General features: G+C 39.1%; 1 protein-coding gene across 2 annotated transcripts in view; it reads left to right on the top strand.

Annotated features, from left to right (window-relative positions):
• The window catches only part of ANKFN1 (ankyrin repeat and fibronectin type III domain containing 1), a 299993-nt gene that overhangs the window by 156239 nt on the left and 121940 nt on the right, over positions 1-21814 (top strand). For both annotated transcript variants that reach the window (XM_027517947.1, XM_027517945.1), the window contains one exon: positions 1086-1199. In XM_027517947.1, the coding sequence (XP_027373748.1) occupies positions 1086-1199 (114 nt within the window). The remainder of the gene's footprint in view (positions 1-1085; positions 1200-21814) is intronic.

Genomic DNA, 21814 nt, shown 5'->3' on the forward strand with positions numbered 1-21814 from the left:
AAATTAGACTTGAAATGTTTAATATAAGGAAAAGCTCAGTTCCTTAGTTTGGGAACTATCTGCCTCTGCTTCGTGATAAACACCAAAGGCAGAGAAATTCTTGTTTTCTGTAGTATGGTATTCTAACTACCAAATCTAGGCCTAATCCTTTCTCTTGAAGCAAATAGCTTAAGTAACATTCATGAAAGGTTGCTTTTAATATTAACAATCCCTTTAGTAATGCTAATAACATGCTTTAAATAAAAAGCATTTCAATAATTGTTGAAATTATTTTAAGCAACTGTTTCAATAAATGCATTTACCATTGTATCTCATTTAGGATAGATTAATACTAGAATTAATACTAGAATCATCAAATCATTAACTTGATGCCATTTTAAAATTTTTTTCTAAATTAAAAAACATCTTCTGGGTGTCAAAAAGTACCCTGAGTAACAGACGTCCTTTAAAACCTGGGGTTAGTGGGCATGACATTTGCCCATGAAGTCTTTCTTAGAAAAATAGTATCTGATGTCATGGAAGGCAGAGTGAGAGCAAGTCAAGTTAGCATTCCATACTGGGAAGAGCCCAGAATTGGGCATCTGAAGCCATGGACTTTCATCCTAGCTATATCTTTACTGTGTTCTTGAACCAGTAATTCGGCCTCTTTGGGTTGAAGTTTCCTCATCCTAAAAGTGTGGATGTGGTTACTCATTCTTTCTACCCAACAGGGTTGCAAAAAGGCTCCAGTGAAATGATTTACATAAAAGTAGTTCTACCTACAATATTGATTCCTGCTAACACTTTCTGACCTCCTCTCCACTGGTCCAGCCCAATCTTCTATTGTGTTTCTAAGATACTTTGAGAAGGCTTAACTGGTATTATTTACCCCTTCAGAAGATGTTCTAATGCTCAAATAAGACCACGATGGCAACAAATAAAGGCCATTGAGACTTCTAATGAAAATGCTCAAAGGCAAAAGCTATTAGGCTCTACAAACAAATGTCTCCATCGTGTGTGTTTCAGGGTATCCTTTGAAGAGACAGGAACATTGTTTGAAAAGGATTTGCTCTGTTAAGATCCTTGTGTTTCTCTTTCTGTCCCAGGAGCCCCCGAAGCACCCACCAGTGCTTGTCTCATGGTAACCAGCAGCACATCACTCACTGTCAGCTTTCAAGAGCCTCTCAGTGTCAATGCAGCTGTAGTAACCAGATATAAAGGTACTGGATTCCAAATATTTTTGTCACTGCTTCTCCTCAAAATACGAACTGCTGTTTGAGGAGCAATTGCACATTTTGCATGTTTGTTTTTCCTGCTGAAAAGATTTTTTTCATCCCATTTACTTTTTCAAGCTGAAGTATTTCCATAGGCATTCACACAGAGAGTGATAAGGTGATGGAGAGTGTCACAGACTAATAGTATTAATATTTCATTCTTGCTTGCAGAGCAAGCACCTCCTCTGTGTATAGCATTCACTTGTCGACAGTTCTGAGTAGGACACGCTAAAGAAGCCACCTCTGTCTACAGGGCTCAGAGGTTAAAGATATAGCACATACTGAATAGGGGGCATATGAATTAGTAGCTGTAATAGCAGGTAACTAGGGTTGATAATTAAAACAACAATAATATTGGAGATCAGAGAAGGAGAGGGATAGTTAAATGATAGAACTGGAAAGGCCCCAGTGAAGCAGTGGCAACTGGGCCTGGCTTTTACGGATGGCTGAGATTTGAGCCAGAAGATATTCAAAGAAAAGTGAACTCCAAGTGAAGGGAACAGTGAGCGCACATACAAAAGCAAAAACATACCATAACAAGTAGAGGAGAGCAAGGGAGCTTGCAGTGCAAGCTCCAAGTGGCTCCAGGACAGAGTTCATGAGAAGAAGCAGTGAAATATACAATTGGAAAGTGGAACTAGGGTTAGAAGGGAGGGATAGAATGAGGCTTGAAATCAAGGTTAAGGAATTTAGGCTTTATCTGATGAACTCTGCAGACCACTGAATAAGATAGGGACAAAATCAGAAGTAGATTTTTCAAGCATTTAGGTTCCAGCATGTGTGTGATGTAGCTTCCCAGTGGTACTAGTGGTACAGAACCCACCTGCAAATGCAGGAGACATAAAATACACGGGTTCAATCCCTGGGTCAGGAATATTCCCTGGGGAGGGCATGGCAACCCACTCCAGTATTCTTGCCTGGAGAATCCCATGAAGAGAGGAGCCTGGCGGGCTACAGTCTATAGGGTTGCAGAGAGTCAGACACGACTGAAGTGACTTAGCACACACGCACATACAGTGTATTGGAAGACATGTGGATTTGGAATAAGGAAATAAATTAGGAAGCTATTTTATTCAGGAGAGAGGTCATGACAGCCTGACCTGACTGCTATAGTGGCCCTGGGAAAGGAGAGAGCCCACAGGAGAAAGATTTTATGGAGATGCTATGAGGATAACAGCCAAGGCTTACATGGTGCTTACCACGCTCCAGGCACTGTGTAAAGCCTTTATATGTATTAACTCTATTCCTCACAACAACCTTATAAAGTAGGTGCTGTTATGGTTCCCATTTGCAGATGAGAAAACTGGAGCAATGAAATGACGAACTTACCTAAAGACTCACAGTGGAGCCAGAAATATCACATTATGTTGACTCTTGAATATGATGGACAAAAAAGAAAGAAATCTATTTTCCTGATTCAGGAAGACGTATGAAAATTCCCTGAACAATTCTAAAACTTGATGAGACTCTCCACACATATTCTGAAATGCCAGGCCACAAGGCTGAATTTCTGTGTTCAGGTCACTGCAATTCCCACGGACCACAGAAATGTCCACGTAGTATATGCTTCCTTTCTCCTTCTAGGGCCTGTTCCCAGGAGGACTTTCTATGTCTCCAAATTACCCACAATTTGTAGCTTTCTGAGTTACTTGCAATTTTCCAGATATCTCCACTATTTTTTATATCTTAGGTAAAACAGCATTGGATTGTTTATCACTTTGGGTTTTCTGTATCAAGCTAAGAGAGGGCAGCCTGAGGAAACAGCAGATAAATGAGACCACCAAGAATGGCTGCCCACAGCCATCCTTCAATTCAATTCTGATACTTTCTGTTGGATGCCAAGATTTTCTGAAATTCAGAGCAAGTGTTTGCAGGCAATGTTAGACATGACATTTTCCTTTCTTTCTACCTCCCTCCAGCCCAGGGCTTTGATAAAGAGTTTCATCAATGCTGCCCAACTTGACATTTTCTTCTTACATTTGATTAGTGAGCTATCAGGAGCTAATTTATCCAGACTGTCAGCTATTTAATGCCCAACCATAATGCCAGCAAATTCAATCAACATTCACATATTAACACGTATCATCTCAGGAGACTTGCATTTGGGTGAGGTTGAAATGAAAGGTCACAAATGGGTTTTGTTAGAGACTGGAGAGGCTTAATTAAGTATTATAAATAGAATTGTCTGTTGCATTATGGAGTAGGTTTCCTTGTGTTAATTTATAAGGTCATAAATTGAGTCCTTAACCTGACCACTCTCAAGGGTTATTTAAAACAGCTGCCAGCTTACTGTACCTAGAGACAGCAGGACAGTTTTTAATTCAGGGTTGAAGTAATTATTTAATTATGGAAATACTAACAAAACTACACTGAGACAAGGCTAATTGTTTTCTTTGCATTTAAAAAGAAGAAGAAACCATTAAGAAATCCATAAAATGAAGTGACAATTATCTAATTGGTTAGAGGGAAGGTTTAACCCTGCAGTATTTAGAGTTTGGCAAAAACATATTGCTCTCCAGAACTGGGTTCAGCAAAACCTCAAGCCTATTTTGACAACTGGATATTTTCCCCCTTCATGCTTAAGCCAGTTTTTGAAAGAAAATCTGAATCCTTCTGTTGCTTCTTATTTACATTCAACTCATCAACATGTCAGAGAAGGCAATGGCACCCCACTCCAGTACTCTTGCCTGGAAAATCCCATGGGCAGAGGAGCCTGGTGGGCTGCAGTCCATGGGGTCACTGAGGGTCGGACACGACTGAGCGACTTCCCTTTCACTTTTCACTTTCATGCATTGGAGAAGGAAATGGCAACCCACTCCAGTGTTCTTGCCTGGAGAATCCCAGGGACGGGGGAGCCTGATGGGCTGCCGTCTATGGGGTCACACAGAGTCGGACATGACTGAAGTGACTTAGCAGCAGCAGCACCAACATGTGGTTTTTTGTTTTGTTTTTTGTTTTCAAAAAACGTTCACTGATATCCAGAAATCTTTTATAGAGCATCTCTTTATATACCAGGCCAACAGGCATCACAACTTGGAGATTAAAGTCATCCATTTCAGCTCAAAACCCAGAAAACGGTCTTGAGTGAGACTCTCTAGACTCTCTGCCTGCATGTTCCTTGAAAACAGTAAAACGGAGCTCAGAGAGCTAGTCTGTTTCTAAGTATTTCTTCCTTAGATTCCAAGAGTGCTTACATCTTTCGGTCCCATCTCACCAGTTTTCATGGCTTACAGAGCAAAACAAGAGTTATTTCAGATGCTCTGATGCTTTAGACAAGTGCCAGAACTTCGTTCCACATTTTCTCCTTGCTGCCTTGGGTGACCTACCCGGAGCTCTCATTTGCAGAGGATATGTCATTTCCCAGCAGTCCCAAAGCAGAAAGTTTTTTCAAAAGTGACTTTACTGCCCTTTGCAGGGCTGAGGGTGGATAGGACGGTATCCTTTAACAGGTGCAGTGCAGCATCTGTTTTCCATCTACAGGATGATTCATTTTCTAGCTTTTTTTTTTTTTAAAAAAAGCAGGCCTTGAAGTGGTGACACTTTGCAATCTGCCAATGACAAGATGCTGTAGCTGCTCCAGTGCATGTGGGCAGTACCTTGGTTTGGATGATGTCCTTCCCCACCTCTCTTCCCATCTTGTTCCCTAAGAGATTAGAAACTGCCTCCCTGATTCCTTCCTACAAAGGCTTGAATAGCAAATTATTTAACTGCTCCTCATTTCATGGCATTTTCAAAAATAAATAAAAAAGCACTTTTTCCCGCAGAGACTGCCAGGACCTTTTGGGAGTTGGTAGTGTATCTGCTTCTTCAAAGACCAGGCTGGTGCTTCTGCCAACCACTTCCTCCAGTTTCTTTCTCAGAAGGAGAGGAAGCCAAAGGATTCCAGAGAGATGTCTGGGGGCACTGCAGCTTCTAGGAGGGAAGGCCCAGCATCTGCACATTAAAACCCTCAGGGTTGATCATTTACAATGACAGTGTGAACTTGATTATGACTTGATCACTTGGGCTGTCTTTTCATAAGACTTAAGAAAAATCTGACTTCACAGGACTTGGGTACACACTGCTCAGTACTTTATACTATTTTTTACCCCTTCTATTTTTTTCCTCCTATATGTTGTAATTGGAAAGATACTCGTCTAAATAGAAAAATATATTGCATAGGAAATATATTTATTTTCCATGTTTAATTAATTGAAGAATTGATCTGATCATAAGCATGAGGGGACTACCCTCATTACTAGACTGAAGTGATGTCATCCCACAAAGTGATATTTATAACTTTATTTAGCTTGCTTGGGCAGAAGTGAAGCCTAAAGTATGCAATGAAAGCAACTCAGAGAGGCAGAAGTTGTTACATCCAGAGGACATGCAATGCAATGCAACGCATTAACTTTTTGCACACAAGTGAAAATGTGGAAGCAAGTTGAGTGACATGTATGATGAGGAAAAAGAGAAGATCCCGTGAGAGTGAGAGAATGCCTACACTACTCAAAAGTCATTTCTTCTGAGCTGCGAGAGCCTTTGTATCCTAGTCCGTCATTCCTCTGCTAGTAACTCAGTAGTCAGCATCCAGCCAGTTTACTCTCCAACCAACCTGTAAAGTTTTCTGTAGTAACATATGTCATGAATCATATCCTTTCTGCATTGTCTTCATTTAGAAAAAAAAAAATCTAACTTTCAAAACACACAGTCCAGAATTATACAAAAGAAAAAAATCAAACAAATATCAAGTCATGTCATTTACACATGGAATCTAAAAAAGAAAAATGATACAAAGGTACTTATTTACCAAACAGAAACAGACTCACAGACTTAGAGAAGGAACTCACGGTTACTGGGGGGACGTTGGGGGCAAGGGATAGTCAGGGAGTCTGGGATCGTCAGGTACACACTGCTAGATTTAAAATGGATAACCAACAAGGTCCTACTGTGTAGCACAGGGAACTCTGCTTGGTGTTACGTGGCAGCCTGGATGGGAGGGGAGTTTGGGGGAGGATGGGTATATATATGACTGAGTCCCTTTGTTGTCCACTTGAAACTATTACAATATTGTTGATTGGCTATACTCCAATTTAAAATTAAAAGTTTAAAAAAATAAATAAAAGTAAAGGTTTAAGACTTTAAAAAATTAAGAAAAAGTTGAGATTTACCCTTTTCTCAAGGTTACATCTCTATCACCAAGTTATCCTCTGTTATGAGTTTAATGTGTAGACTCACAAAACCTTTCTTGATGTATGTGCACATATATGTATATACACCCAGATGTATAGTATTGTTTGTGTACTCTAAGATAAATATCATGCTATTTGTCTAGTCATACAGTTAGATGTTTTTTCAGTTCAACAATATACATGTCAGTGTGTTTGAATATTCATCCTTTTAAATAGTTATATAATATTCCTATTCCATAGACAGAGGGGTCGTAGTGTATTTAATCATTCGCCCACTGCTGAATATAGGTGGTTTTGATTTTTTTCCTATTTTACAATGTTTCAGCCCTTGTATGTGTCTCTTTTACCTGTGGAAATATTTTTTCCTGGGATTTTAAACTGGAAGTGGAAATATTTATATAGTCCCATACTCTGTCTCACTGCCTATACCTATCCTAATACCATATAATAATGTCATAGTATATTTTAACATCTAGTATGGCAATGGAGAAGGCAATGGCAACCCACTCCAGTACTCTTGCCTGGAAAATCCCATGGACGGAGGAGCCTGGTAGGCTGCAGTCCATGGGGTCGCAAAGAGTCGGACACGACTGAGCGACTTCCCTTTCACTTTTCACCTTCATGTGTTGGAGAAGGAAATGGCAACCCACTCCAGTGTTCTTGCCTGGAGAATCCCAGGGACGGGGGAGCCTGGTGGGCTGCCGTCTATGGGGTCACACAGAGTCGGACACGACTGAAGCGACTTAGCAGCAGCAGCAGCATGGCAATATGTTCCTCCAAAATGAATTTTTAAACTGCATCATATTCCTAAATTAATTTGGAGAGACTTCTCACCCATGACATATATTTCCAACAAAGCTGAATTTTACATTTTCAGGAAAGTTTAATAGCTATTTATTTATTGATCTTCATTCCTGTAAAGTTTCGTGCTGAATGTATTTTTACAGTTCATTATAAATGAACTCTCTTTTCAAGATATTTTCTAATGGGCTATTGTGGGACAGTTGAAGAACTCTTGCTAATTTTAGAACAATCTTTAGTTGACTGCTTTACTAAACTTAGATAGCCTCTTTCGTCCCAATAGATTGTCTTGCATCTCATGAATTTTGTCATTTCATCTTCAAGAAAGAATCATTTTGTCCCTTCCTTTCTAATACTTTTCATTTCTTTTCAGATATCACTTTATTAACTAGAATCAATATGAGTTCTAGTTCCCACTATATTGCATATAGTAACTAGGATAGTAGGTATTCTTCTCTCTTACCTTCTTTGTCAACATGTATCTAATATTTTACTATTAAGTATGATGTCTACGGTAATTTTCTGGTAGATACCTTTTGCAAAGTTATAAAAGTTTAATTTAGATTATGATGATTGATATAGTGGTGAACACAATTTTTAAATATCATCTGTGGCTAGAGCCCCTTTAGAACCTCAAAAGTCATATATTTGTGAGTTTCCTTTTGGAATTTTGATTATTTGTCTGTTTTATTGGTTTGTTTGAAGAATTGACTGTTTGATTCATAAAGTCTGTTACTTGCTTATTTTCTGTTTTATTAATTTGTGGCTTTGTCTTTGCCAGTGCTATTGCTTTCTGTGGGTTTACTTTAGTGTTTCTTTCCTAGTTTTGTGGTGTTTTTTTATTTGAAAGCTTAATTTACTTGTTTATTTGTCTTCATTTCTAATTCATGGATTTTAAGCTATAATTTATCCCCTGATTAATATTTTGTCCATATCCAAAAAGTTTAAAATGGATGGCTATAATGATCATTTATTTGTAAATAATCTGTAATATGTTTCATTTCCACTTGAATCAAAGTTTTTAGATGAGTCACCTTAAACTTGTAACTGGCCATACATTTTTACTATAGCTTTATTGTTAATTTATAATTTTATTCTATTATAATAAGAACATTTTAAAATGTGGACTGTATTCTGTTGAGATTTTTTTTTTTTGATTCCTACTTGTGGCTAACCAATGAATCAGTGGATATATGTACCACACTTGGTGTTTGAAATGCAGACAATTCCATTGGGTATAAAGTGTGAATGTGTGTGTGTTATTTAAATCCCTGTCTTTTTCTAAAGTACTTGTCCCTTTGATCTTTGATCTCTGAGAAGCTGTTTTATTTGTCTTGCCTAATACCCTCAGTTTCTGTTTATGATTAATATTGCTTTCTATGTTTTCATTTGCCTTCTGTCTTTTTGTATTTCTTTTATTTTCAACTTTCCATGACATTTGAAATACCTTTGTCTCTTGTAAAAAAGTATAGAAATAAATTCATATACTCTGAGAGTCTCTTTCTATACACTTTTAATTTTTTTTGTCCCAAGTGATGTATCCTTATAAGAATAGGATTAAAAGGCAAATTTGTATGAAAAAACAGCCATTACTTGCTCCATTTTTACCGCCCTTCTTCCCCTCAGAGCCAGCCACCTTTAACTCCTCTACCACTCATGGTTATGCTATGCTAAGTCACTTCAGTCGTGTCCCACTCTGTGCGACCCCAGAGACGGCAGCCCACCAGGCTCCACTGTCCCTGGGATTCTCCAGGCAAGAACACTGGAGTGGGTTGCCATTTCCTTCTCCAATGCATGAAAGTGAAAAGTGAAAGTGAAGTTGCTCAGTCGTGTCCGACTCCTAGCAACCCCATGGACTGCAGCCTACCCGGCTCCTCCGTCCATGGGATTTTCCAGGCAAGAGTACTGGAGTGGGGTGCCATTGCCTTCTCCACTCATGGTTACTCGTCTTCTTTAATTAGTATGCTTCTATCACTATTTTTTATCAATTGCAGGTTTTATGTATGCAATAGAACTAAAACAGAATTTAACTCTCACCATACCACACACTTTCTTATTCTCTCAATTTAATTATATTTCCATTTTTAGTTAAGGCAACAGTGTTTATATACACTATAAGCTTTTGACATTCCAAAATAAAGTACTAATAGTATATTTGATTATATTTCCTTCTCTATGTATTTTTCTCAATTCTCTAATTTTCTTTTTCTCTTTCTTACCCTACTTCAGTTCAGTTCAGTTCAGCCGCTGAGTCGTGTCCGACTCTTTGCGACCCCATGAACGGCAGCACATGCCCATCAGGCCTCCCTGTCCATCACCAACTCCCGGAGTTTACCATTATCTTATTCAAAATTCATTTCAAATGGTCCTTTAAGAGTAGTATCTATTTTCCCAAGAGTGGTATTTACTTTCCCTCTCAGAATACTCTCTGCTCATGTTCCACTGTATAATAATAGCTCATTAGGTTTCCATTAGGGAAAGGCTCATTCAAATCACAATGAAATATTACTGCATGTATATCACAGTAGCAGAAGCTCTGCACCAAATGACTAGAATGCAGAGATATCAGGTCACCCATACATTGCTAGTGGGAATGTAAAATGATACAGGCACTTTGAAAAACAGTTTGACAATTTCTTCAAAACCTAAGCATGAAACTGCCATTCATCCTACCAACTGCATTACTAGGCGTTTATCCTGCAAATTTTGTGTTTATGTAAAACCCTGTATGTAATGTTTGTAGCAGCTTTATTTGTAATTGTCCCAAACTGCAACAGTTCAGACGTCCTTCAACAGGTGAATGACTAGACAAACGCTGGTACATTCAAGCCATGGAATAATACTCGGCAATAAAAAGGAACAAAACTATTGATATACTCAACAACCTGGGTAAATCTCCAGAGATGTATGCTGAGTAAAAAGCCAGTCCACAAAAGCTTCATAGTATATCATCCCATTTATATGGCACTCTTGAAATAACAAAATTAGTAAGTGAAGAACAGATTAGTGGTTGCAGGAATTAATGAGGAAATGAGGAGGAGATAAATGAATATGCATGACTCACTTTTTGGTTTTCTAATGAATTGATATATTCTAGCATACTTATTGCCTGGAGACTCCCATGGACAAAGGAGCCTGGTGGGCTGCAGTCCATGGGGTCGGGAAGAGTCGGACACGACTGAGCAAGTTCACTTTCACTTTTCACTTTCACACATTGGAGAAGGAAATGGCAACCCACTCCAGCATTGTTGCCTGGAGAGTCCCAGGGACGGAGGAGCCTGGTGGGCTGCCGTCTATGGGGTGGCACAGAGTCGGACACAACTGAAGCGACTTAGCAGCAGCAGCAGCATACTTATTTACCTTTTAAGAGATTTGGAGAGAAAAGGGGTAGGCAAACGTGTCAGTTTAGCATCTTAACTCAATCTCTAAGTCACTTCTCTTTCTTAGCCAGACTGTATGCTCAGTAAACATGACCTAAGACTAACATTATCCTAAGCCAACATACTAATGAAATCATAACTCCTATTTCAAAAAATTATGTGAGCTAGGTGAGGACAAACTTGAAACGGGTTTTTACTCAGCTAGTGAAAGATTATTCCTAACACTGATGTCTTCTTCTTGTTATATTTGGAAAATGATAGACCCTTAGAGTAATGACTTTGGGGAACATTTTTCTCTAATGTATGAGGTGTTTGCTGAAGGCAGAAATCTTGTTTTTCACTTTTCCCTTCACGTCCTACATTCCAGCAGCCTTGGCCTTCTTTCTGATCCTAAACCATTTCCCCCCACTGTGAGTTCTTTACACATGATGATCCCTCTACCAAATCCAATAACGATGGAAGATGTAAACAACCCACTCACATTGATAGGCAGATCTTCCAGACATAAAATCAATAAACCAACAGAGATCCTAGGTGATACAACAGAACAGTTAGACTTATGATATTTCCAGAACATTACATCCAAAAAACCCAGAATATATATATTCTTTTTAAGTGCTGTACATGGAACCCTCTCTAGGACTGACTATATACAAGGACATAAAATATAAAATATCCCCTCAATGACTTTAAGAAGGTAGAAATCATTTCAAACAACTTTACAGATCACAGCAGCATGAAACTAAAAATCAACCACAGAAAGAGAAACAAAGAAAAAAAATTACATGGAGACTAAACAATAAACTACTGAAAAACCAATGGGTCAATGATGTAATCAAAGAGCAATTAAAAATATGTTGAGACAAGTAACAATGAAAACACAATCCTGCAAAATCTATGAGACGCAGCAAAAGCAGATCTCAGAGGAAAGTTCATAGCAATCCAGACCTTCCTCAAAAAAAAAAAAAAAAAAAGAAGAAGAAAAATTCCAAATAAAAAGCCTAACATACCATTTAAAAGAATTAGAAAAAGAAAAAAAGAAAAACCTAAAGACAGCAGAAGGAATAATAAAGATCAGAGAGGAAGTGAATAAAACAGATATTTTTAAAAAGTTGCTGAGTTGCTAAGTCTCCCTCCACTCTTTGTGACCCCATGGACGGCAGCATTCCAGGCTTCCCTGTCTTTCACTATCTCCCAGATTTTCCTCAAATTTCTGTCCATTGAGTCAAAGATGCCATGCAATCATCTCATCCTCTGCCATCCCCTTCTCCTTCTACCCTTAAACTTTCCCAGGATCAGGATCTTTTCCAGTGACTCAGCAGTTCCCATGAGGTGGAAACTTCAGCTTCAGCATCAGTCCTTCCAATGAATACTCAGGGTTGATTTCATTTAGGACTGACTGATTTTTCTCCTTGCAGTCCAAGGGACTCTCAAGAGTCTTCTCCAACACCACAGTTCAAAAGCATCAATTCTTTGCCTCTCAGTCTTCTTTAAGGTCCAGCTCTCACATCCGTACATGACTACTGGAAAAACCATAGCTTTGACTATATGGACCTTTGTTGGCAAAGTGATGTCTCTACTTTTTAATACATAGTCCAGGTTTATCATAGTTTTTCTTCCAAGGAACAAGTATCCTTTAATTTTTGTGGCTCTAGTCACCATCAGAAGTGACTTGGAGCCCAAAAAAATAAAATCTGTCACTGTTTCCACTTTTTCCTCATCTATTTGCCATGAAATGATGGGTCCAGATGCCATGATCTTAGTTTTCTTAATGTTGAGTTTTAAGCCAGGTTTTTCATTTTCCTCTTTCACCCTCATCAAGAGGTATTTTAGTTCCTCTTCACCTTCTGCCATTAGAGTGGTGTTATCTGCATATCCAAGGTTGTTGATATTTCTCCCAGCAATCTTGATTTCAGCTTGTGATTCATCCAGCCCTGCATTTCACATGATGTACTCTGCATAGAAGTTAAACATAAGTTATACAGCCTTCATGTACTCCTTTCCCAATTCTGAACCAGTCCATTGTTCCATGTCTGGTTCTAACTGTTTTTTCTTGTCCTGCATACATGTTTCTCAGGAGTCAGGTAAAGAAGTCTGGTATTCCTATCTCTTTAAGAATTTTCCACAATTTGTTGTGAGCCACACAGTCAAAGGCTTTAGCATAGTCAATGAAGCAGAAGTAGATTTTTTTTCCTGGAATTCTCTTGCTTTTTCTATGATCCAGTGGGTGTTGGCAATTCAGTCTCTGATTCCTCTGCTTTTTCTAAATCCAGTTTGTATATCTGGAAGTTCTCAGTTCATGTACTGTTGAAGCCTAGCTTGAAGAAGTTTGAGTATTATCTTGTTAGCATGTGAAATGAGCACAATTGTAGGATAGTTTGAACAATCTATGGCCTTGCTTCTCTTTGTGATTGGAATGACAACTGACTTTTTCCAGTCCTGTGGCCACTGCTGACTTTTCCAAATTTCCTGGCATATTGAGTGCAGCACTTTCACAGCATCACCTTTTAGGATTTGAAATGGCTCAGCTGGAAATCCATGACCTCCTCTAGCTTTGTTCATAGTAATGCTTTCTAAGGCCTACCTTACTTCATACTCCAGGATGTCTGGCTCTATGTGAGTGGCCTCATCATCATGGTTATCCAAGTCATTAACAACATTTTTGTATACTTCTTCTGTGTATTCTTTCCACCTCTTAATTTCTCCTGCTTCTGTTAGGTCCTTACCATTTATGTCCTTTATTATGCCATTCTTGGCATGACATTCCCTTGGTATTCTCTTGAAGAGAGCTCTAGTCTTTCCCATTCTATTGTTTTCCTCTATTTCTTTGAACTGTTCACTTAAGAGGGTGTTCTTATCTCTCCCTGCTATTCTTTGAAACTCTTGCATTCAGATGGGTATAGCTTTCCTTTTCTCCTTTGCGTTTAGCTTCTCTTCTTTTTTTTAATATAAATTTATTTCTTTTAATTGGAGGCTAATTACTTTACAGTATTGTATTGGCTTTGCCTACATTGACATGAATCCGCCACCTGTGTAAGGCTCCTCAGACAACCACTTTGCCTCTTGCATTTCCTTTTCCTGTGGATGATTTTGGTCACTACCTCCTGTACAATATTATGAACCCCCATCCATAGTTTTTCAGGCACTCTGTCTACCAGAACTAATCCTTTGAATCTATTTGTCACCTCCACTGTAGAATCATAATGGATTTTATTTGGTTGGCTCGTATCTGAATGGTATAGTGGTTTTCTCCACTTTCTTCAAATTTAAGCCAGAATTTTGCAATAATGAGCTTATGATCTCAACCACAGTCAGCTCCAGGTCTTGTTTTTGTTGACTGTATAGAGCTTCTCCATCTTCAGCTGCAAAGAATATAATCAATTTGATTTCAGTATTGACTATCTGGCGATGTCCATGTGTAGAGCCATTTCTTGTGTTGTTGGAAGAGGGCATTTGCTATGACCAGTGAGTTCTCTCGGCAAAACTCTGTTAGCTTTCACCATGCTTCATTTTGTACTCCATAGCCAAATTTGCCTGTTACTCCAGATATCTCTTGACTTCCTACTTTTGCATTCTAGTCCCCTAGGATGAAAAGGACATTTCTTTTGGCAATAATTCTAGAAGGTTCAACTTCAGCTCTTTGGCATTAGTGGTTGAGGTATAGATTTGGATTACTGTGATGTTAAATGCAAAAATAACAGTAGGAAAAAATCAATAAAATCAATAACTGGTTCTTTGAAAGGGCAAACATAATTGTCAAACCTCTGACCAGGGTCATCCATAAAAGAGAGAGGAACCAAATGAAAAAAGTAAGACATGAAAGAGCAGAAATAACCTCTGCAGAAATAAAAAAAATAATAAGAGAATACTATGAACAATTATATGTCAACAAATTGGACACACTGGAAGACATGTACTTGTTTCTAGAAACATGCAACCCACCAAAACTGAATCAAGATGAAATAGATAATTTGAACATACCAGTCACTAGAAGTGAGATAGAATCTGTAATTAAAAGCAAACAAACCACCTCCCTGCAAACAAATATCTAGGACCAAATGACTTCACTGGGAAATTCTACCAAACGTATGAAGAGGAACTTATACCAATCCTTCTCAAAGTCTTCCAAAAGATAGAAATGGGAGGAACATCCCCAAAGCAATTCTAAGAAGCCACCATCACCTGATACCAAAACCAGAAGGTGACAATACAAAAAAGAAAAGTACAGGCAATATGTTTGAAGAATATAAATGCAAAAATACTTGACGAAATATTAGCAAACCAAATACAACAGTACAAAAAAAAAAACACCTCATATTCTACAATCCAGTTGGATTCATCCCAGGGTCACAAGGATGGTTCAGCTTATGCAAACCCATCAATGTGATAAACCATACCAATGAAAGAAAAGACAAAACCACATGATCATCTTAATAGATGTAGAAAAAGCACCTATAAAAATTCAACATCCATTCATGATAAAAAGTCTTATCAAAGTAGGTAAACAGGGAACATCTCTCAACATAATACAAGATACTTATGACAGACCTACAACCAACATAATACTTAATGGTGAAAGGTTGAAACCTTTCCTGCTAAAATCTGGAACAAGACAAGGATGCTCAGTTCATTTCAGTCACTCAGTCATGTCTGACTCTTTGTGACCCCATGGAGTGCAGCACACCAGGCCTCCCATCCATCACCAACTCCTGGAGTTTACTCACACTCATGTCTATTAAGTTGGTGATGCCATCCAACTATCTCATCCTCTGTTGTCCCCTTCTCCTCCTGCCTTAAATCTTTCCCAATCTTTCCCAGGGCCTTTTCAAGTGAGTCAGTTCTTCACATCAGGTGGCCAAAGTACTGGAGCTTCAGCTTCAGCATCAGTCCTTCCAATGAATATTCAGGACTGATTTCCTTTAGGATGGACTGGTTGGATCTCCTTGAAGTCAAAGAGACTCTCAGGAGTCTTCTCCAACACCACAGTTCTACAGCATCAATTCTTCAGCGCTCGGCTTTCTTTATAGTCCAACTCTCACTTCCATACATGACTACTGGGAAAACTATAGCTTTGACAAGGTGGCCCTTTGTTGGCAAAGGTTGCTTTTTAATATGCTGTCTAGGTTGGTCATAACTTTTCTTCCAAGGAGCAAGCGTCTTTTAATTTCATGGCTTCGGTCACCATCTGCAGTGATTTTGGAGCCCCCAAAAATGAATTCTGTTACTGTTTCCACTGTTTCCCCATCTATTTGCCATGAAGTGATGGGACAAGATGCCATGATCTTAGTTTTCTGAATGTTGAATTTTAAGCCAACTTTTTCAGTCTCCTCTTTCACTTTCATCAAGAGGCTCTTTAGTTCTTCTTTGCTTTCTGCCATAAGGGTGGTGTCATCCGTATATCTGAGGTTATTGATATTTCTCCTAGCAGTCTTGATTCCAGCTTGTGCTTCATCCAGCCCAGCATTTCTCATGATGTACTCTGCATATAAGTTAAATAAGCAAAGTGACAGTATACAGCCTTGACGTAATCCTTTCCCTATTTGGAACCAGTCTGTAGTTCCATGTCCAGTTCTAACTATTGCTTCCTGATCTGCATACAGATTTCTCAAGAGGCAGGTCAGGTGGTCTGGTATTCCCATCTCTTTAAGGATTTTCCACAGTTTGTTGTGATCCACTCAGTCAAAGGCTTTGGCATAATCAACAAAGGAGAAGTAGATGTTTTTCTGGAACTCTCTTGATTTTTCAATGATCCAACAGATGTTGGCAATTTGATCTTGTGTTCCTCTGCCTTTTCTAAATCCAGCTTGAATATCTGGAAGTTCATGGTTCATGTATTGCTGAAGCCTGGCTTGGAGAATTTTGAGTATTACTTTGCCAATGTGTGAGATAAGGATGCTCACTCTCACATTTTACTCAACATAGTATTGGAAGTTTCAGCAATACCAATCAGATATGAAAAAGAAATAAAGGATTCCCAAGTTGGAAGAAAAAAGGTAGAGTTGTCATTATAGCCCTGTGGCACCCCACTCCAGTACTCTTGCCTGGAAAATCCCATGGATGGAGGACCCTTGTGGGCCGGAGTCCATGGGGTTGCTAAGAGTCGGACACGACTGAGCGACTTCAATTTCACTTTTCACTTTCATGCATTGGAGAAGGAAATGGCAACCCACTCCAGTGTTCTTGCCTGGAGAACCCCAGGGACGGGGGAGCCTGGTGGGCTGCCATCTATGGGGTCACACAGAGTCGGACACGACTGAAGTGACTTAGCAGCAGCAGATTCCACACAAAAACTAGTAGAACTGATAAACAAACTCAGCAAAGTAGCATGATACAAGTTTAACATACAGAAATCTGTTGCATTTCTTTACAGTAATAATGAAATATCAGAAATGGAAAGCAGAAAAAAAAGGTTGAAAAATTTATATGCTGAGAACTATAAAATATTGATAAAGTGATCTACAGATTTAATGTAATCCCTATCAAATTATTCATGACATTTTGCATAGAACTAGAACAAATAATTCTAAAATTTATACAAAACCATAAAAGACCCAGAATTGCTAAAGCAATTCTGAAGAAAAAGAACAAATCTGGAGGCATAACCATCCCAGACTTCAGACAATACTACAAAGCTACAATAATCGAAATAGCATGGTAATGGCACAAAAACATACAGATCAATGGAACAGAGTAGAGAGCTCAGAAGTAAACCCACATATCAACAGTCAATTAATCTTTGACAAAGGAGTCGAGAATATACGATGAAGAAAAGAAAGTCTCTTCAGCAAGTGGTGTTGGGAAAACTAGACAGCCACATGTAAATCAATGAAGTTAGAATACACCCTTACACCACACAAACACACACTTACACACACACACACACACACACACACACACACACACACACAAACTCAAACTGGCTTAAAAACTTAAATATAAGATATGACACCGTAAAACTCTGAGAAGAGAACGTAGGCAAAACATTCTCTGACACAAATCATACCAATGTTTTCTTAGGTCAGTCTCCCAAGGCAAAAGAAATAAAAGCAAAAATAAACAAATAGGACCTAATGAAACTTAGATGCTTTTGCATGGCAAAGGAAAGAATAAACAAAAGGACAACCTATGGACTCAGAGAAAATATTTGCAGACAATGAGGCCAACAAGGGATTCTTTTCCAAAATATATAAACAGCCCACGCAACTCAATAACAAACAAAAACAAAACATTGTAAATCAACTATAATTTAAAAAACAGTGATCCCTCTGCCTAGAACATTGCTTCCCATTCTCTGCCCACTGATTGTTCATGTCTCTATTAAAAGTAATTTCTTCAGAGAAGCATCTTCTAGTCTTTAATATAAATCAGCCTATTGTAAGTTCTCTTATGTCTTTCACCTTTTCTCCAAAGTAACGGTGTTGGATTATAAATATCTCTAATTTTGTGATACATTTTTAAGTTTAAACATGTTTCTTTATTATAGAACTCATTAGAGTCATTAATATCTTATATATGATAATGAATTATTCCCCAAATTTAACTTGAGCATCATTGAATGTTTCATGGGAATAATGGTTTCCTGAGGCCCTGAGAATGTTTTGTTAGTTTTGGGTGTACACCAAAGTGATTCAATTATACATTTATATTTGTATATATATTGTTTTTTATATTCATTTCCATTGTGGTTTATTATAGGATATTGAGTATAGTTCCCTGTGCTATACAGTAGAACCTTGTTGTTCCTCTATTTTATATATAGTAGCTTGTGTCTGCTAACACAAAACTCATAATTTATCCCTCCCCAAACCTCTCTCCCCTTTGGTAACCAAAATCTTATTTTCTATGTCTGAGTCTGTTTCCGTTTCATAAATAATTCCACTGTGTCATATTTTAGATTACACATATAAGTGATATCATTTGGTATTTGTCTCTCTCTATCTGACTTTGTTCCCGCCATACAATAATCTCTAGGCTTATCCATGCTGCTGCAAGTGGTATTATTTTGTTCTCTTTTATGGTCTATTAATATTTAATTGTGGGTTTCCTTGGTTATTCGTGATAAAGAATCTGTCTTCCAGTGCAGGAGATGTAAGTTCAATCCCTGAGTCGGGACAATCTCCTGGAGAAGGAGATGGCAACCCACTCCTCTATTCTTGTCTGGTCCATGCACAGAGGAGCCTGGCGGTCAATAGTCCATGGGGTCACAAAATACCTGGACATGACTTAGTGACTAAACAACAACAACATTCTTTTGTATGCATATATGTGTGTGTGTATATCTTTATTCATTATTCTTTATTGTATAACTCATTAGAGTCATTAATATCTAGTATATATAATAAATTATTTCCCAAGTTTGAGCATCACTGGAGGTTTCATGGGAATAGTGTTTCACCAAGTCCTGGGAATATTTAGGATAGTAATTCTCAGACTAAGCTGAATGATAGGATCACTTTAGGGTCCATGCCAGGGTTGATTTCAAGACCAATCAAATCTGAGTCTTTGTAGGATAGGAACCCAAACAGGAGAAGGAGAAGGATAGGAGAAGACAATGGCACCCCACTCCAGTACTCTTGCCTGGAAAATCCCATGGACAGAGGAGCCTGGTAGGCTGCAGTCCATGGGGTTGCTAAGTCGAAGACTGAGTGACTTCACTTTCACTTTTCACGTTCATACATTGGAGAAGGAAATGGCAACCCACTCCAGTGTTCTTGCCTGGAGAATCCCAGGGAAGGTGGAGCCTGATGGGCTGTCGTCTTTGGGGTCCCACAGAGTCGGACACGACTGAAGCAACTTAGCAGCAGCAACCCAAACACAGATAGTTTTCAAGAGCTATGAGATGGCTCTAATATGCAGCTTGGTTGTTAATGTGTGGTCATGTTTTTTATATCTGCACCTCCCTTCAGACTGTAAGCCTCATGTGAACAGGGACTTTTTTTTCATCTCTGTGCTCCTAGAACTTGGCACAGGACTCAAAGCTTTTATGGTAGGTACTCAATTCATTGGCATGATGAAAACAATAAACACAGTTTCCCTTGTTTATGGTGCTTAGAGGTTAGTGGAGAAAATAAAACTCACCCACATAAGAATTCAGTTCACAGTATAAAGAAAATAGGGCTTGTCATAGACCAAAGTGTTGAGGCTGGAGTTTTTAATTGGCTTTGTCCAGTTATTGAGCCTCACCCTTCACCCTGTGCTTTATATATAGTTTATATTTCCCTTCTCAGCTACCGTCTCCCCTTGCCTTCAGTTTCATTCTTCTGTACTGTGCTGTCTCCCCTAAACTCACTGTCTTCAACACACTCGCTGCTGGAACGTTTCTGCAAAGGTGATCACGTCACTACTGAGTACTGTAGTTTATTTCTTCGTCCTCCCTCTCACACACCCCTCCAGGAACTTTGGAGCCATGAACCTCTTGGCAGAGAGTGAAGCCTACCAGGCAGCTCTTTATTGCCTTGCAACTGTGAGATTCCTCTTCATACTTCCTCCTGAGGAAAAATCAGCCTACCAGTCGAGATTTAACAGTGGAGCAGTGCACAGTTAGGTGCCAAGCCCCGCTTCCCCCTTCAACCAGTCACATCACCACCTCACTCCACCATGCCCAGCCCTGGACTGAACACACTGTGTCACTTACCCCCGGGAGCCTGGCAGTTGCTGAGCCCAGACGCCACAGGGGCTGCTGAGTCTCCAGGGGTCACAGAGGCAGGTCTCCGCTCAAGGCCCAGCTCTGTCCACAACTGCCCAACTAAGCACACAGCTGGCACTACAGATGATGAGCCACTTTCTGAGCCACCCTCTCCCCACGGAGATTTTCTCTTGATTCGCTTTTGGCCAGAACCCTTTGCAGCATTATAGTTTGTCAATAGTCCGCGACTGCTTTCTAGAATTTCTCTCCAGGAGAAAGTGTGTTTTTCTAAGAAATAGGTGTTGTAGCCTGAAGCCTAATTTCATGTGAGGGCTCACAAATGAAACAAAAATAATCACCCTGCAGCCTGAACACTGAGGGGGCTCTCCACGCTGTAAAGAGTGCTTCCTTTTGGGAGGTGGGAGGCAGGGGGTGGTCCTTTGTACTTCTTAAGTACAAATTTTCCAATTATAAAAATAACATATGTTCCTTATACCACCCAAGGTCCCAGGAGAAAACACACTCAGCATGAATTTTGAAGAAAGGGATTATTTACATAGAATTGAACAGTGTTTATAAGTGAACGAAGAATAGCAAAGCATGCAAGACTAGCGACACTGGGAAGGTGTTATCACCCCTACTCTTGAAAGAGCAAGGGGAAAAGCCAGGGTGGGGACACCAGGCAGGAGCTGCTGTATGAAAGGATACAACTAGCCCCTGACTGAGGCACTGGATGAGCCTGATTAGAAGGCGCTGGAGGAAGCATCCATAGAGGTCAGCCTCTAGAGAGACACAGAGCAGCACAGAAAAGGTGAAAAAAATGTTCTGGGGTGAAAAGAGAGTGGAAGGAAAGAAGCGAAAACAAGCATAATAATTACAGAACATTACAAAGAAAATTTAAACAAAGAAACAAATCATTCATCCTTAATCCCACATCCCAAAGAAGTCTCCTCCTTAAAGGAATGCCCAGTATTTCTTGGCATATCCATTAAAACTGATATCATATATATAATGATGATGATGAACATTTGTCAAGCCATGTGCCAGGCATTGGGTCAAGGCTTTACGAGCATTGCTTCTCCTAAACCTCACACAACTCTATGGAATAGGTACAGTCATCACCCTTTCCTCATAAATGGGGAGCCTAAGGCAAAGAGGGGAATTTGCTGGAGGTCCTTATAGCCACACTAGAGTTCAACGGAACCTCCGTCATCTGTCCCAGAGCCTCTACTCCTGATGACTATACTGCACTGCCTTTTCCACTTCACATCCCCGTGTTACAGCTTTTGCTTCAAAGAAGTCCTGCTTTAATCCATACTTAACATTGTATGGAATACATATTTTCCTGATTCTTGGCCATTCAAGTTTCTTCCAACTATTTCACTACTATACATGCTGCTGCCATGAACATCTCTGTACTTAGAGTTTTTCCTGCACTCTGGAATATTTTTTAAAGCAAAATTCTACTAATTTTTCCTCCATTTTAAATTCAGTCTTGACTTTTCTATTGCCTCTGAGTCACAAAGTTGTAAATAGCTAACTGTGGACATGGGAAATAATATTAAAATTCTCCTATTCTACCAC

This window comes from Bos indicus x Bos taurus, chromosome 19 (assembly GCF_003369695.1).
Source record: "Bos indicus x Bos taurus breed Angus x Brahman F1 hybrid chromosome 19, Bos_hybrid_MaternalHap_v2.0, whole genome shotgun sequence".
NCBI classification, from domain to species: domain Eukaryota; kingdom Metazoa; phylum Chordata; class Mammalia; order Artiodactyla; family Bovidae; genus Bos; species Bos indicus x Bos taurus.